Source organism: Entelurus aequoreus, linkage group LG08 (assembly GCF_033978785.1).
Source record: "Entelurus aequoreus isolate RoL-2023_Sb linkage group LG08, RoL_Eaeq_v1.1, whole genome shotgun sequence".
Classification (NCBI taxonomy): domain Eukaryota; kingdom Metazoa; phylum Chordata; class Actinopteri; order Syngnathiformes; family Syngnathidae; genus Entelurus; species Entelurus aequoreus.
Window position 1 is genome coordinate 60,111,571 of NC_084738.1, and position 18,909 is coordinate 60,130,479.

General features: G+C 37.6%; 1 protein-coding gene across 7 annotated transcripts in view; it reads right to left on the minus strand.

Moving 5' to 3' along the window:
* arhgef28a (Rho guanine nucleotide exchange factor (GEF) 28a) overlaps window positions 1-18,909 on the minus strand; it is a 108,676-nt gene that overhangs the window by 13,206 nt on the left and 76,561 nt on the right. For all 7 annotated transcript variants that reach the window (XM_062056966.1, XM_062056964.1, XM_062056965.1 and 4 more), the window contains 5 exons: window positions 16,857-17,042; window positions 16,557-16,771; window positions 15,301-15,348; window positions 8,163-8,624; window positions 246-519 (listed from right to left, as the gene is read on the minus strand). In XM_062056966.1, coding sequence (XP_061912950.1) covers window positions 246-519; window positions 8,163-8,624; window positions 15,301-15,348; window positions 16,557-16,771; window positions 16,857-17,042 — 1,185 coding nt within the window. The remainder of the gene's footprint in view (window positions 1-245; window positions 520-8,162; window positions 8,625-15,300; window positions 15,349-16,556; window positions 16,772-16,856; window positions 17,043-18,909) is intronic.

The following is an 18,909-nucleotide window of genomic DNA, read 5'->3' on the forward strand; positions in this document are numbered from 1 at the left end:
TGTTACATTGTTTAATGCATCCAGCGGGGCATCACAACAAAATTAGGCATAATAATGTGTTAATTCCACGACTGTGTATATCGGTATCGGTTGATATCGGAATCGGTAATCAAGAGTTGGACAATATTGGAATATCGGATATCGGCAAAAAAGCCATTATCGGACATCTCTAGTTCCAACCCTTTTGTAATCCTTGAAACCTGTCAAATCCACATCATGTAAAATATGTAAATATTCGGTCTTACCAGAAGGCGTGTCCAGCCCCGCTTGGTAGCCCCGCCCCGTCCTCCATTGCTGGCTGTCCAAGTCCGGACTACTGCTGGTGGTGGTCTTGTCCGTGGCGGGCTGTCTGCTGTTGGACCTGGCCAGCAAGGCGTTGAGGCAGTTGTGTGCGCTGGCGTCGCTGCCTTTGCGGCAGCGGTTGTTCAGGCCCCCCAGGCCTCCTTCCCCCCCTACGCCACCGGCCAGCGCCGCCTCGTTCACGAAAACCGAACCGTTTCCAGCGTGTCCGCAGGAGTCCTGGGCGGGACCAAAAAAAAGATAAATGATAGCAACAATAAATACAATTATTTCCTCTCGCCACATAATGGTCAAAATCAGGTGCGTCCAAACTATTTCCACTGAAAAATCAAAGCATGCGGGGGCCATTTTGATGTTTTTCATTTCCAAAACCAATACAATATACAGATTTTTTTAAACCTTTGGGGTTCCTCTCAAGTTTGGTACCAGTAAAAAAGTCACATTTAAAAAAATAAATAAATCAAATATACGTTTGTTTCTTTTCAACGCCTTAATCGCTCGATCACAGGTGTCAAATTCAAGGCCCGGGGGCCAGATCTGGCCCGCCAGATCATTTCATGTGGCCCAAGAAAGCCTTGAGATAGTATGCGTCAAATAAAGTACTTTACTTTTTCTTAATAAACGTATTTGTTTGTTCCATTTTGACAGAAAAAATTGCATGCAATTGCACATCTTTTCAACTTTAATATTATATATTAATGCAACAAATATTCCAATGGCATACATTTCAAACTTTTTTTTAGTTAAAGTTACAATAGTGATAGTAAATATCTGCTTGATTTATTATTTCAAAACTTAAGCTATCCATCAAATTGTACACTGTAAAAAATAATAATATAAGTTTATTATGATTTTTAAAGTTTTTTTTGTTTGTTTGATGCCATTTTTGTAATAGAAAACCTTGTTAATTATGACAAACAAAATATGCAATATTTTCACCAAGAAATATTTCAAATTGCAATATTTGACATGAAGTAATTGGAGCCTTGAATACGTCCAATAATTCATAACAACAATATTTTGAATCATTATTAATTTTTGAACAATGGCAGTTTAAGAAAAAAAAATCCCACTACAATTCTCGGTGATCCAAAAGGGCTTCACTCATAAAAGTGTTAAGTCATACATTATCTCAGGGGTCACCAACGCGGTGCCCGCGGGCACCAGGTCGCCCGTAAGGACCAGATGAGTCGCCCGCGGGCCTGTTCTAAAAAAAAAAAAAAAAAATTAAAAAAACAAAAAAAACATTTTTTTATTTTATTTAAATTAAAAAAAATTAAATCTACATAGAAAAAACACAAGATACACTTTCAATCAGTGCATCAACCCAAACAACCTCCCCCATGCACAATCATCCACACCCACTCACACAAAAGGGGTTATTTCTTTCTGCTACCAATATTCTGGTTCCCACAACATAGACAACACATCTGCAAGGGACACAGTCCCTGAAGCACACATGATTGTATAGGCTGCTGGTCCACTAACATTTTCATTAATTACTATTTTTTATGTAATTATTTTTATATTGTTTTACTTTCTTTTTTATCCAAGAAAATGTTTTTTATTTATTTATCTTATCTTATTTTATTTTTAAAAAAAGGGCCTTATCTTCAACAGACCAGGTTGTCAATGAAATTAGATTTGTTTAAAGGGTTTTTAAAACCAGGTCCAGTCCAGATAATGTCCAAGTCGGACTCAGCAACACACACCTTCATTCATGTACACAGAAAAAAATTAGGGAACACAACAGATTGCATATAATTTATAAACAAAATTACATTTTCAAAATAAACATTTATGTACAGTCCAGATTATGTCCAGGTCACTCAAATTAGGGAACACAACAACAGATATCATATAATCTATAAACATAATTATACTTTCAAAATAAGCCTTTGAGGACTTCTCATCTTTTTTTTAATGTTTTTTGGCATCATTATCGTTTTCAACCATGTAACTTTCTAAAGTTAGAAAATACTGAATAAATGTTTTAAAGAAAGTAATACTAAGTGAATATCTGTTTTTGGCCTTAAAAATAAACCTTTTACCGAGTACTATAATTAAATTGACTAAATCATGATTGTCAATGAACTCTCCTAAAATAACAGAAACCACATTAAGCTTCATAAACAAACCAATCCTTAAACACATTTTTTCAACTTCCACCCAAAACAAAGACACAATATGACAATACCAAAACAAATGCAGGGTGGATTCAGGCTCCTGACAACAAAATCAGCAATCATCTGACTCTGTCATATTCCATAATTTTAACATTTTCCTTGTGGGTAAGAAGTTATAAATAATTTTAATTTGAAAATAACAATTTTGCACATCGATAGTAGTTTTATAGATTAGTTTGAATATGGCATCCCATGGCAACGGGCAGTCAAAAAAGTCCTCCCATTTTCCATATGCGTTGTATGAGGCAGCCTTCAAAGATTTCTTTATTAAATAAAAATTATATATTTTTCTATTTATTTTAGTTCCTTTTTGCCAACTAGAATTTCTTATTAGAGGTTTACAAACTAATAATTTAGTAGTTCCATAATTAATTATTTGTTTCCATCTTTTCCCAATTACTCCAGTTAGTTGATAAAATGAAAAGCTTGAGCAAGCATCACCATACATAGTTCTAAATTCATCATACTTCATAATTTTACCATTCTCATTGATAATATCATTGACAAAAATGATTCCTCTTTCAAACATATTTTTCCAAAAGAAAGGCTTTCCATCTATTACAATATTAGAGTTCATCCATATTATCTGCTGCAAAATATCGTCTCTTTTTTCTGGCATATAAAATTGAAAACACCACTATGAGTGGATTGTTTCCTTTATGAACCCTGCCATGTTTCCCAGCAGACTGTCTACATAAGGAAAATGGGAGGGGATCACTTGTAAAAAAGGATACAATTTCTTTTGATACAGTACATGTTTTTTGTCCAACAGGACATTTGTGTACCACTCAATGTTTAAATACATCTTTGGAACAATTGATGCTTTTAAAGACAGACACATAGCTTCAAGGTTGAGAAGTTTAAGGCCCCCATATTCATACTCTTTGTACAAAACCTTTCTTTTAATCTTTTCTGGTTTGCCGTTCCAGACAAAATCGAAGACCCTCCGCTCATAAATCTTAAGAAAGTTTTGTGATGGAGCTGGTAATGACAAAAACCAATACATTGAGGAATAATTAACGAGTTGGCAATAGACATTTTACCATACAAGGTTAGGGATTTCCCTTTCCATAATTGCATAATTTTGTCCAGCTTTCTTAGTCGATTATCATAATTTACTGAGCCTAGATCTTCCAGATTTTCTGGGACAACAACACCAAGTATGTTAACTGGTCCATCTGTCCACAAAACAGGCACTTTGCATTCCATTCCCTTTAGATTTCCGATCCTTAACATTTTACATTTATCATAATTAAGCTTAAGGCCAGATTGCTGTGAAAATATGTCCAAAAGATTAAGAAGGTTCCGCAAACAATGAGGAAAAATCTTATCTTTGTGAATCAGCCTTTTCTGACATGAACTTCATCAAGAACAAACACAGAACACGCCTCACTGATGCACATCTGCATGACTCACTCAGAGTTGCAGTGTCAAGTTACACACCAGAGTACAACACACTAGTTAACAGTGTGCAATGCCAGGCTTCCCACTAACTGACAAAGAAACAGATAACAGATTTGGTGTCCAGTTCAAAGTGTGACATGATTTAAAAATTTGAGAGTTTACTTTTGTATTTTACATGAGTTATTATTTGTACAAACATGGTGCAAAGTAATTCATGATTTGTTAAAAAATGTTAGTGGCTAGCTAGTTAAAATGGGATATTGTGATTTCACAATACTGTCTTAGAAGTGATCATTTGAAAATGTTCAATTTGAAAAATGTGCACTTAGAGAAAATATAAAAATAAAGTGTTGCATATTGATATTTATCCGTTTCTATATATATTTATTGTGAGAAATCATTAAGATGATCAGTGTTTCCACAAAGATAAATATCATTAATTATTAATAATAACAGAGTTAAAGGTAAATTGAGCAAATTGGCTATTTCTGGCAATTTATTTAAGTGTGTATCAAACTGGTAGCCCTTCGCATTAATCAGTACCCAAGAAGTAGCTCTTGGTTTCAAAAAGGTTGGTGACCCCTGCATTATCTTAATTTTTTTTACTTTTAACGCCTAAATCTCAAGATCAACTTCAGCTCTGTCGATTATAATATTTTTAATGAGTTTGTAATGTTTTTTTGTTTGTTTTATGCCATTTTTGTTATAGAAAACCTTAATTATGACAAACACAAAATATAAATAAATGATAAATGGGTTATACTTGTATAGCGCTTTTCTACCTTCAAGGTACTCAAAGCGCTTTGACACAATTTCCACATTCACACACACATTCACACACTGATGGCGGGAGCTGCCATGCAAGGCGCTAACCAGCAGCCATCAGGAGTAAGGGTGAAGTGTCTTGCCCAAGGACACAACGGACGTGACTAGGATGGCAGAAGGTGGGGATATGCAATATTTTCCCCAAAAAATATTTCAAAGTGGAATATTTGACATGAAGTAATTGGAGCCTTGAATATGTCAATATTTCACAACAACATTAATTTTGAATCATTATTAATTTTTTAACAATGGCAGTTAAAAAAAAAAATCCCACTAAAATTCTCGGTGATCCAAAAGGGCTTCACTCATAAAAGTGTTAAGTCATACATTATCTTAATATTTTTTTTACTTTTAACGCTTAAATCTCAAAATCAACTTCAGCTCTCTCAATTCAAAGTGTTTTATGATTTTTTTAATGCCATTTCTGTTATGGAAAACCTTGTTAATTATGACAAAATATGCAAAATTTTCACCCCCGAAATTGTTCAAAGGGGAATAGTTGATGTGAAGTACAATAATTGGAGCCTGAATATGTCAATAATTCACAACAACATTAATTTTGAATCATTATTAATTTTTGAACAATGGCAGTTTAAAAAAAAAAAATCCCAATAAAAATCTATTCTTTTAACGCCTAAATCTCAAGATCCAATTCAGCTCTGTCAATTATAAGTTTTTTATGATTTTTTTAAATGTTTTTGTTTGTTTGTTTTGTGCTATTTTTGTTATAGAAAACCTTGTTAATTATGACAAACACAAAATATGCAATATTTTCCCCAAAACATTTTTCAAAGTGGAATATTTGACATGACGTAATTGGAGCCTTGAATATGTCAATATTTCACAACAACATTGATTTTGAATCATTATTAATTTTTTAACAATGGCAGTTAAAAAAATTAAATCCCACTAAAGTTCTCGTTGATCTAAAAGGCCTTCACTCATAAAAGTGTTAAGTCATACATTATCTTAATATTTTTTTACTTTTAACGCCTAAATCTCAAGATCAACTTCAGCTCTCTCAATTTTAAGTGTTTTATGATTTTTTAATGCCATTTCTGTTATGGAAAACCTTGTTAATTATGACAAAATATGCAATATTTTCACCCCCTAAATTGTTCAAAGGGGAATAGTTGATGTGAAGTACAATAATTGGAGCCTGAATATGTCAATAATTCACAACAACATTAATTTTGAATCATTATTAATTTTTGAACAATAGAAGTTTTAAAAAAAAAAAAAAAATCCCAAAAAAAATCTATTCTTTTAACGCCTAAATCTCAAGATCCAATTCAGCTCTGTCAATTATAAGTTTTTTATGATTTTTTTATGTTTTTGTTTGTTTTATGCCATTTTTGTTATAGAAAACCTTGTTAATTATGACAAACACAAAATATGCAATATTTTCCCCAAAAAATATTTCAAAGTGGAATATTTGACATGAAGTAATTGGAGCCTTGAATATGTCAATATTTCACAACAACATTAATTTTGAATCATTATTAATTTTTTAACAATGGCAGTTAAAAAAAAAATAATCCCACTAAAATTCTCCTTGATCCAAAAGGGCTTTACTCATAAAAGTGTTAAGTCATACATTATCTTAATATTTTTTTACTTTTAACGCCTAAATCTCAAGATCAACTTCAGCTCTCTCAATTCTAAGTGTTTTATGATTTTTTTAATGCCATTTCTGTTATGGAAAACCTTGTTAATTATGACAAAATATGCAATATTTTCACCCCCTAAATTGTTCAAAGGGGAATAGTTGATGTGAAGTACAATAATTGGAGCCTGAATATGTCAATAATTCACAACAACATTAATTTTGAATCATTATTAATTTTTGAACAATGGCAGTTTGAAAAAAAAAAAATCCCACTAAAATTCTCGGTGATCCAGAAGGGCTTCACTCATAAAAGTGTTAAGTCATACATTATCTTGAGCCTTTTTACTTTTAACGCCTAAATGTCAAGATCAACTTCAACTGTCAATTATAAGTTTTTTATGATTTTTTTATGTTTTTTTGTTTGTTTGTTTTATGCCATTTTTGTTATAGAAAACCTTGTTAATTATGACAAAATATGCAAGATCTTCACCAAAAAATATTTCAAAGTGGAATATTTGACATTAAGTAATTTGAGCCTTGAATAGGTCAATAATTCACAACCACATTAATTCTGAATCATTATTAATTTTTGAACAATGTCAGTTTAAAAAAAAAAAATCCCACTAAAATTCTCGGTGATACAAAAGGGCTTCACTCATAAAAGTGATTTTTTTAATGTTTGTTTTATGCCATTTTTGTTACAGAAAATCTTGTTAATTATGACAAACACAAAATATGCAATATTTCCCCCCAAAAAATATTTCAAATTGGAATATTTGATATGAAGTAATTGGAGCCTTGAATATGTCAATAATTCATATTAACATTAATTTTGAATCATTATTGATTTTTGAATAATGGCAGTTTAAAAATGAAAAAAATCCCACTAAAATTCTCGGTGATCCAAAAGGGCTTCACTCATAAAAGTGTTAAGTCATACATTATCTTTATTTTTTTTACTTTTAACGCCTAAATGTCAAGATCAACTTCAGCTCTGTCAATTACAATTTTTTAAAATGTCTTTATGTTTTGTTTGTTTGTTTGTTTTATGCCATTTTTGTTATAGAAAATCTTGTTAATTATGACAAACAAAATATGCAATATTTTCCCCAAAAACATATTTCAAATTGGAATATTTGACATGAAGTAATTGGAGCCTTGAATATGTCAATAATTCAAAACAACATTCATTTTGATTCGTTGGGTTATTAGAGTCAACATTGCAAAATTGTTATTGTTACATTTCACCTGTTTGCTCTTTTATTCCACTTTTATGTTTTTATTTCTGTAATTTTTTAAATGTGCCGCGGGCCGTTAACAAATAAGCCCCGGGACATAAATGGCCCCAGGGCCGCACTCTGGACACCCTTCTTCTAAACAGAGATGTTAACCTTCGCTTCTCCGGACATTTACGGCAGCCTAGAGATTACACCCTGTGACCTTTGCCTCGGGGCGGAAGCATTAGCCCTGCTAGCTCAGCATGTCGCTGTCAGGCTTAAAAAGATAGATGCCAGTGTGCCAGAAAACGAGGGCGTGTTGAGTGTTAAGCGAGCTTTTAGGCGTCACAGCTGCCTGCACAAAAACTGCGTGTAGCACCATTAGCCTAGCGTCACATGTTAGTGCGTTATATCCTATTCTGCGTGGGCCGGGCTTATAATTATTGCAGCGGGGCTTTTATTTGCTGCACTTTAATTACCATCCGTCATGGAGATGTTTATTGGCGAGCGTGTGCGCCAGGGCAAATGGCGCTCATTACCACAGCTCGTACATCAAGAGCTGTGTTCCGGAGCATTCCATTAAACCTGGGTGGACAAAGTAGCGAGGGCGTGATTGGTCACCTGCTGGCCGTCCAGAGGGATGAGCATGTGAGGGATGTGACTCCACGTCTGGAGGAGCTTCCTGCGGTTCTCCAGCCGCTCCCGCTCCTTTTCCACGCTCCCCTGGCCCTCGCGGAGCCTCTCCAGGTTCTGCCGGTACTCCTCCAGCTGATCGTCCAGCTCCTCCCGCTCGCGCCTCAGCCTCTCCGCCTCCAGGTGGCACTGCCGCTCCCTCTCCCCCACGCAGCTCTCCTTCTCCCCCAGCCGGCTCTCCCGGGCGTGGCACTCCCGCTCCCAGCGCTCGCGGTCCTGCCGGAGGCGCTCCTGTAGGCGCCGGGTGGAGACCGCCTCCTCCTTCCTCTTCTCCAGGTGGCGCTGTTTCTCCTGTTCTTGCAGGCCTTGACGGCGAGGCGAAGTGCGGCCGTCTCCTCCGAGGAGGAGCCTGTGGAGCTCGTGGCAGCTGTCCTGGATGGTCACGGCCGCCTGGAGGAGCACACACACACACACACACACACACACACACACACACACACACACACACACACACACACACACACACACACACACACACACACACACACACACACACACACACACACACACACACACACACACACACACACACACACACACACACACACACACACACACACACACGACGTTGGCGACGCATACAAAGACAACTTTCACCGCGACCTCATTTGAATGAAAGGCGACGGCTCACCTGAGCGCCGCAGGTGAAAGCAACGAGGAAGCGGAACTTTGAATATGAAAATGAGATCATCAGAGCTCAAGTCGGCTCGACACACTTTGACATTTTACTCCCATATTTATCGTTACCCTCTAGTTAGGGCTGGGCGATATGGCCTTTTATTAATATCTCAATATTTTTAGGCCATGTCACGATACACGATACATATATCTCGATATTTTGCCTTAGCCTTGAATGAACACTTGATGCATATAATCAGTAGTATGATGATTCTGTGTCTACATTAAAACATTCTTGTTCATACTGCATTAATATATGCTTATTTTAAACTTTCATGCAGAGAGGGAAATCACAACTAAGTCAATTTACCAAAAGTGTATTTATTAAACAGTTATTAAGCAGTGGCACAAACATTCATGTCATTTCCAAAACAGAAAGTGCAAGATTGTCAGAGACATTTTAAAACAAGCTATGAGTGCACTTTTGTGCATGATGGCACTAAGATGACATATCAAAACAACACTAAATTAAAGTGCACTTTTTGTACAGAATGCCACTACAATAGTTTAAAACAAATAACGTGCACTTTTGTGCATGATGTCACACAAGATATTTCATCCATCCATTTTCTACCGCTTATTCCCTTCGGGGTCGCGGGGGGCGCTGGAGCCTATCTCAGCTACAATCGGGCGGAAGGCGGGGTACACCCTGGACAAGTCGCCACCTCATCGCAGGGCTAACACAGATAGACAGACAACATTCACACTCACATTCACACACTAGGGCCAATTTAGTGTTGCCAATCAACCTATCCCCAGGTGCATGTCTTTGGAGGTGGGAGGAAGCCGGAGTACCCGGAGGGAACCCACGCAGTCACGGGGAGAACATGCAAACTCCACACAGAAAGATCCCGAGGCCGGGATTGAACTCACGACTACTCAGGACCTTCGTATTGTGAGGCAGATGCACTAGCCCCTCTGCCACCGTGCTGCCCCTTCAATAAGTGTCAAATAAAAATGAGCTGCATAATAGGAATCAAATAGTGTATGTCTTTCACTATGTGGTAGGTTCCTGCAGACGTTATCTCCTTCTGTTGTTGACTATTTTTTTCATACGGTGTTGATCTGGAAATGGTTGCTTCGGCATTTTGTGGGTGTGGCACCGAACGGAGATGTTGACATGCGGAGTTTCAAGCACTCTTCATTCTCTAGCGGGTGACTTTTCAAATGATGCTACATTAGGAGTAGGTGCTACTTTTTGTAGCAACGCTTTTGCCGCATAAATGTTCAACATCTTCCCGCTTGAAGCCAAACCACCGCCAAACGATGGACCCAGTGCTGTTTTCCTTGGGAATTAATTCTTCCTTCATTTGTTACCAGATTCGCACTTTCTTTCTCTCGTATTACCACCCGCACAGCACCGTTAGCATCACAGCTAACGTTACCATGTCTGCTCCGCGGGAGCGTGTGACGTTGCACACGTGACGTGTGTAAGAAGGTGCGCTTGTTTTAAGTCTCTGTGAGAAGGAGAGACAAGAAAGAGTGGGAAACGCATGCAGTGTAATGCCCGCAGCTAAAAGAAATTGCGTGAGAACGTATACTTAAATATCACGATATAGTCATTTTCTATATCACACAGAGACAAACCCGCGATATATCGAGTATATCGATATATCTCCCAGCCCTACTTCTAATGTTGTCCCGATACTAATATCTTAGTACCGGTACCAAAATGTATTTCGATTCAAACACACGTCAAAAGTGGTAAAGGAATGGCTAAATCAGGCTAGAATTGAGGTTTTAGAATGGCCTTCACAAAGTGGACAATGCTGAAGAAAAAAGTCCATGTCAGAAAGCCAACAAATTTAGCTGAACTGCACCAATTTTGTCAAGAGGAGTGGTCAAAAATTCAAGCAGAAGCTTGTGGATGGCTACCAAAAGCACCTTATTGCAGTGAAACTTGCTAAGGGACATGTAACCAAATATTAACATTGCTGTATGTATACTTTGACCCAGCAGATTTGCTCACATTTCAATAGACCCATAATAAATTCATAAAAACTTCATGAATGTTTTTTGCAACCAACAAGTATGTGCTCCAATCACTCTGTCACAAAAAAATAAGAGTTGTAGAAAGTATTGGAAACTCAAGACAGCCATGACATTATGTTCTTTACAAGTGTATGCAAACTTTTGACCACGACTGTATATATTCAAATTGATTTTTGATGTGTGTGTGTAAACCTATTTAACTTTAAAATTGTATTTATATTAACTTTTTTAAATTATTTTTCTCATATGTAAAGTAGTTCAAGTGTACACACGTCCAGTAGTGTATTCACACTTTTATTACGTCCCATTTTTCATTCTAGTTGTATTCATGCTTTTTATAATACATACGTTCATTTTATTCTTGTCAATATTAATAATTGTCACTGGTTGCCAGCTAACTATTAGCGGCACAATAATGTTATAGTTATCCACCCCAGATCCCACCTCACTCCTACCCACTTCTCTAAAGTGGGCTGGCTCAAGGTGGAGGACAGAGTTAAACAACTTGCACTGAGCCTAGTCTATAAAATTCTCTCTCTCTCTCTCTCTCTCTCTCTCTCTCTCTCTCTCTCTCTCTCTCTCTCTCTCTCTCTCTCTCTCTCTCTCTCTCTCTCTCTCTCTCTCTCTCTCTCTCTCTCTCTCTCTCTCTCTCTCTCTCTCTCTCCTACTTGCTGTCCATATCCAACCCCCCCCCTCCACACCCCTGATTGTAAATAATGTAAATAATTCAATGTGATTATCTTGTGTGATGACTGTATTATGATGATAGTATATATGATAGTATATATCTGTATCATGAATCAATTTAAGTGGACCCCGACTTAAACAATCTCTCTCTCTCTCTCTCTCTCTCTCTCTCTCTACTACTTGCTGTCCATATCCTACCCCTCCTCCACACCCCTGATTGTAAATAATGTAAATAATTCAATGTGATTATCTTGTGTGATGACTGTATTATGATGATAGTATATATGATAGTATATATCTGTATCATGAATCAATTTAAGTGGTAACTTAAACAAGTTGAAAAACTTATTCGGGTGTTACCATTTAGTGGTCTATTGTACGGATTATGTACTTCACTGTGCAACCTACTAATAAAAGTCTCAATCAATCAGTCTCAATTGTTTAAATATCGTTCCTATTGCACAATAACAAGGTACCTTTAGGACCTGTTTAACTGTCAAATACAATCATTATTTCATACGAGATATATACCGTATTTTCCGGACCATAGGGCGCACGGGATTATAAAGCGCACTGCCGATGAATGGTCTATTTTCGATATTTTTTTTAATACATTAGGCGCACCGGATTATAGGGCGCATTAAAGAAGTCAAATTATTTTATTTTTTTATAAATGTAAAACACTTCCTTGTTGTCTACATAACATGTAATTGTGGTTCTTTGGTCAAAATGTTGCATAGATTATGTTTTACAGATCATCTTCAAGCCGCTTTCTGACAGTCGCTTCCGGATGCGCCGTTTTGTGGGCGGTCTTATTTACGTGGCTCACCTTGGACAGCGTCTTCTCCCCGTCATCTTTGTTGTAGCGGTGTAGCGTGCAAGGACGGGAGTGGAAGAAGTGTCAAAAGATGGCGCTAACTGTTTTAATGACATTCAGACTTTCCTTAAATCAATAACGGAGCAGCATCTCCTCATCCGGAAACAACAACACCGGAAATGTGTCCCGTGAAAAACCGATAATATCTCTATAATAATAAAGTTAATAACTAAAGTTCCTTGGGTGAATAATATAAACTCACTACACCGGTATGTTTTAGCGCTTTCATGGCGAGTTTACTGACAGATATAAGTAAGAACTTTACACTACTTTATATTAGAAATGACAACAGCGGAGGATGAATGTCCCATAACAAGAAGATAAGAGAAAAAGAAGAGGTTTATCGATTACGGTTTCGACGCGGACTACAAAGGCGGACGCGCGCAATTTTTCAGGATTTATGCAGATCCCAAATACAGATCAGCAGGTAACAGAAGGTAAGAAAAGTTGCTTTTGCATAATATTACAAAACAAAACGCCAGATAATATGTCTTACCTTATACACACACCATAATAATACTCGTATGTTTAATGCGCCGGTTCGGCTTCATAGCTTACCAAAGTCGTACTAAAACATTTTGATAGATTTTTGAGCGCCGTGTGTAATGTTCTATATTTTCAATGGAACATTTAAAGGCCTACTGAAACCCACTATTACAGACCACGCAGTCTGATTGTTTATATATCAATGATGAAATCTTAACATTGCAACACATGCCAATACGGCCGGGTTAACTTATAAAGTGCAATTTTAAACTTCCCAGGAAACTTCCGCTTAAAAACGTTGCGGTATGATGACGTATGCGTGTGACGTCACGAGGTCAAGGGAAGTGTTTTCTTCGACAAAATTCCACAGTATTCTGGACATCTGTGTTGGTGAATCTTTTGCAATTTGTTTAATGGACTATGGAGACTGCAAATAAGAAAGTTGTAGGTGCGATCGGTGGAGCGGCGGACTACAGCAACACCAACACCAGGAGGTTGTGTTGTGTTTTGAGCAGGATAGCAGACGCACTACAGCGAGTAAGCCCGCCGCCGCATCTAAGTTAGCTTCTGTTTTTTTAGCTTCGCCAAGCTGAATATTATTAATCGTGTATTTAAATGTTCATGGTTTAATAGTATTTTTGATCTTCTGTCTATCCATCCAGTCAGGGTTTTTTTTAATTTAGTTTCTATCTGCATTTGAGACTGATGCTATCACGTTGGCTACGTAGCTAGGTTAGCTTCTATTTTTTTAGCTTCGAAAAGCTGAATATTATTAATCGTGTATTTACATGTTCATGGTTTAATTGTATTTTTGATCTTCTGTCTATCCATCCAGTCAGGGTTTTTTTAAATTTAGTTTCTATCTGCATTTCAGACTGCTATGCTATCACATTGGCTACGTAGCTAGGTTAGCTTTTATTTTTTTAGCTTCGCCAAGCTGAATATTATTAATCGTGCATTTACATGTTCATGGTTTAATAGTATTTTTGATCTTCTGTCTATCCATCCAGTCAGGGTTTTTTTTTATTTAGTTTCTATCTACATTTGAGACTGCTGTGCTATCACGTTGGCTACGTTGCTAGGTTAGCTTCTATTTGTTTAGCTTCGCGAAGCTGAATATTATTAATCGTGTATTTACATGTTCAGTCACTGTGAATGTCCATTTCGCGTTCTCGACTCTCATTTTCAAGAGGATATAGTATCTGAGGTGGTTTAAAATACAAATCTGTGATCTACAATAAAAAAAGGAGAGAGTGTGGAATCCAATGAGCCAGCTTGTACCTAAGTTACGGTCAGAGCGAAAAAAGATACGTCCATCACTGCCTCTCAAGTCCTTCACTGTAACGTTTCTCATCTACGAATCTTTCATCCTCGCTCAAATTAATGGGGTAATCGTCACTTTCTCGGTCCGAATCTCTCTCGCTCCATTGTAAACAATGGGGAATTGTGAGGAATACTAGCTCCTGTGACGTCACGCTACTTCCGGTACAGGCAAGGCTTTTTTTATCAGCGAGCACAAGTTGCAAACTTTATCGTCGATTTTCTCTACTAAATCCTTTCAGCAAAAATATGGCAATATCGCGAAATGATCAAGTATGACACATAGAATGGATCTGTTATTCCCGTTTAAATAAAAAAAAAATCATTTCAGTAGGCCTTTAAAATGTTGGTGTTTACTTGAGACATATTGCCATCATAGTGCAGCCTCTCTCTTACATTTGACTGCCATCTACTGGCCATATCATAACACCATGTACCAAATAAAATAGCTTCGAGGTGGGTAAGCTCAACCAAACTTATTCCTTACATTAGGAGCACCGGGTTATAAGGCGCACTGTCAAGTTTTGAGGGGGAAAAAAAGGATTTTAAGTGCGGCTTATAGTCCGGAAAATACGGTAAATAGGGGGTCCCCGCTACTTCTCTCCATCAGCCTGGCCTAGAAAACATTGAAGACCCCTGGCTTACATGTTTTCATCATGTGATGCTGGCACTAGCGCTAGTTTCTAGTTATACGCACATTTTGTGTTCCTGATAGACTGTCGGGCAGCATATCATCATACAGGGTCGTATTGATTCATTGACTTTTATGAAGTCCTTTCACCTTTATCTTAGATTAACTTGCGTACTGTATAAGAAAGTCAACACTCCTTGACATTTAGTGTGTATATATATGTGTATGTGTATGTATTGTAGCCTTGAAAAAGAGGTTTTTAATCTCAATAGGATTATTTCCTGGTTAAATAAATGTTAAATTAAAACAAAATAAAAAAATTATATTTCCGGCACAGAACGCTCCCATGTCCTCTCGATACGACAACAAGAAAGAAAACATGCATTCTTGCTGACCTGCAGGCTGTAGAGCAGCTGCGTGAGGCTCTGGACACTGCGAGCAATCTGTTGACACACAACATTGCCGATGTAAAGGGAGAAAACACTCCTGCAAAAGGAACATTTCATTAATAAAAGTCACATTCCGCGTCGGTGTCGTTACTTTTGTTAGACATGTGCACCCCCTGGAGGCTGTAGAGTGATCTACCACAGTGGTTCTCAACCTTTTTTCAGTGATGTACCCCGTGTGAATTTTTTTTTAATTCAAGTACCCTCTAATCAGAGCAAAGCATTTTTGGTTGAAAAAAAGAGATAAAGAAGTAAAATACAGCACTATGTCATCAGTTTCTGATTTATTAAATTATAACAGTGCAAAATATTGCTCATTTGTAGTGGTCTTTCTTGAACTATTTGGAAAAAAGATAGGTTTTTATTTATATTTATAAAGGATTTTTGAATTGTTGCTATTTTTAGAATATTAAAAAAAAATCTCACGTACCCCTTGGCATACCTTCAAGTACCCCCATTTGAGAACCACTGATCTACCACACTGCAAAAAGTCAGTGTTCAAAAACAAGAAAAAAAAAAGAAAATAAATTAGGGGTATTTTAATTGAACTAAGCAAAATTATCTGCCAATAGAACAAGAAAATTGGGATTGTCAAGACTTTCCAAAACAAGTAAAATTAGCTAACCTCAATGAACCCAAAATACCTTAAAATAAGTATATTCTCACTAATAACAAGTGCACTTTTCTTGGTAGAAAAAAAAAAGACCTTTTTGCTCAATATGTTGAAAAATATTCTTAAATTAATTAAATGCTAGCGCCATTATCTTGACATAATGATATGCATCATGATTTTTTTTTTATGCTTGAAATAAGAAATTATTACTTCAAAAAAGTAGTTTTATACTTGTGAGTGTTGATGACACAGCTTTGCATCAGTTGATATTCTAGTTTCAAGCATGTTTTACTCAATATAGGTCATCAAATCTCAGCAACAAGCTGTAATATCTTACTGAGATCATTTAGGACCAAAACCCTTAAAACAAGTAAAACACTCGAACATAAAATCTGCTTAGTGAGAAGAATGATCTTATCAGACTGAAATTAAGCAAATATCACCCTTATTTGAGATATTTAATCTTACTTAGATTTCAGTTTTTGCAGTGCACTCCTTATCCGCCTCATTGCCAGGGAGTTTATTATTTGAGGAGGTCTTTTTAAAGAAAATGATGTATTCCATAAATAAAGAAAAGTATATTTGTTAATACCTTTAAGTCCTTGTTTGTTCCTTGCAAGTAAGTGGGCGATAGAAGCTCAGTGGTCTTCGTCCAACACCCCTTAGCGGGCTCCTCGGGTGAAGCCTGGTGGTTAGAGGGCGGCGCTGTGGGTGTCACGGGACTGACGAGAGAGGCGGAGTCTCTGCCAGAGTCCCAGCTGCGCACGGACGGAGTTCTGGACTTCAAGGTGGCCTTCAGATTCTCGGCTGCCGATCACACCAAACAGAAAGTAAAGGGACGATGTGCACGGTGGGAAAAAGAAAGAAAAAAGAATTGCACAATGGTTAACACCTTCTTGCATGGCGGCTGCCAGCAGCACGCCGGCCTGCGGCGGCTCGTCGGGGCACGGGCGCACGAGCAGCAGCGGCTCGTCGAGCGGCGCATCCGCCTTCCCGCTGAGGGCCGAGAGCGCCGCGTACATCTGGAGCTTTTCCTCCAGGCTGGAGCAGATCTGCTGGTCCTGGCTCATTAGGCTCTCTGGAAAACAAGTAGGGGTGAATGACGCCTCAGTGAGGGCGTGGCACACTCACTGGCTGTACGGACACTGCGTTGGTGTTTCGTCATGGCGCCATTTGCTGAATTAAAAAAGTCACTACATTTGACCTGCAAAATTGCCACGATTTACCTGACACATGAAATGTGACACATTTGGGGCGTGCACTATCCACTTCAGCCGCCAGATGGCAGTAGAGTGTTAAACATCTTAAAACATTTATTTGTGGCAAATCTAACTTGACCACAGCGTCGGTAGCTATGTAAGTGGTGCTTTCATCATTGTTTAGTAGATTGCATTGCAAAATGACTAACACCGCCTCTTCCTCTCACGCGAGATCCACCCAGGTATGGGGCCACATGAATCCCTTCCTTACTGTAATTATGTGGGGGGAGGTAATCTTACAATTGTCCCTGTCAACAAAGCAAGAAGGCGTAGCTTGAAAGCGCAGTAAGGCTCCACTTTTGGAAATGCGCTAGCTCGATGCTACTCTACATCAAATATGCCATATACACGCTAGTGATTAGCATTAGCAATTTTACATGGCGAGTTGAACACCTCCAATGATGGCAATCACAACTGCAGTCAAGATGCAGGTCAAATGTCTATTATATATTTGCTGAGGACCGAGATCCCCGCGTACATCTGGAGCTTTTCCTCCAGGCTGGAGCAGATCTGCTGGTCCTGGCTCATTAGGCTCTCTGGAAAACAAGTAGGGGCGAATGCCGCCTCGGTGAGGGCGTGGCACACTCACTGGCTGTACTGACACAGCACTGCTGGTACTGCGTTGGTGTTTCGTCACGGCGCCATCTGCCGAATTAAAAAGTTAACTACATTTGACCTGCAAAATAACCATCCAGTAGAAAGGGGATTCGTATGACCCCATTTGCGGTTTACCTGACACATGAAATGTGACAAATTTGGGGCATGCACTATCCACTTTAGCATGATGGCAGTAGAGTGTTAAATATCTTAAAACATTTTTTGTGGCAGTTCCAACTTGACCACAGCGTCGGTAGCTATGTAGAGTGGCGCTTTCATCATTTTTTGCTAGCATTTATCTATGAGTTGAATGCATAAAAAAAACTAACGCGTGTGTGCATGTCTTTCATAAGGGTTGTGAACAACAGACAAAACGATACAATTGCTATTCTAGTATTGTATTCATCCTGATGTGTTAAAATGTACATTTGACAGTGTTTTGCACTATTTTTAACTTGTCTGTATAGCACTTCGGTCCACTTTGGTTGTTTTTAAATGTGCTATAAAAATGATTGAACTGAACTGCAACCTTTGAGAAGAATGAGAAGGCACTCTTGTAGAAAGTCTTCTCAGTCTAGAGATTATTATCTGTTAGCTTAAAAGGCATTGCAAAAGTCAGTGTTCAAAAACAAGAAGAAAAAATACAAAAATTAGGGGTATTTTATTTGAACTAAGCAAAATTATCTAAATTTGGCTTGTCAAGACTGTCCAAAACAAGTAAAATTAGCTAACTTCAATGAACCCAAAAATCCCTTAAAATAAGTATATTCTCACTAATAACAAGTGCACTTTTCTTGGTAGAAAAAAAAACAACCTTTTTGCTCAATATGTTGAAAAATATTCTTAAATGAAGTAAATGCTAGTGCCATTATCTTGACATAATGATATGCGCTCGGCATTACATTTCTTGAAACCAGCAAACTTATATTAAAAACTAATTTATTGTTCTTAATGGAAAGGCAACAAGGCAACCGTTTGTTACTCTCGGGGTCTCCTAGCTGCTCAGGCAAATCATATGGTCTAAAAATGCATTTTTCCATCGATAACATGACATCATCGCGCCAAGTACGTACTCTTTCAGTCAATTAG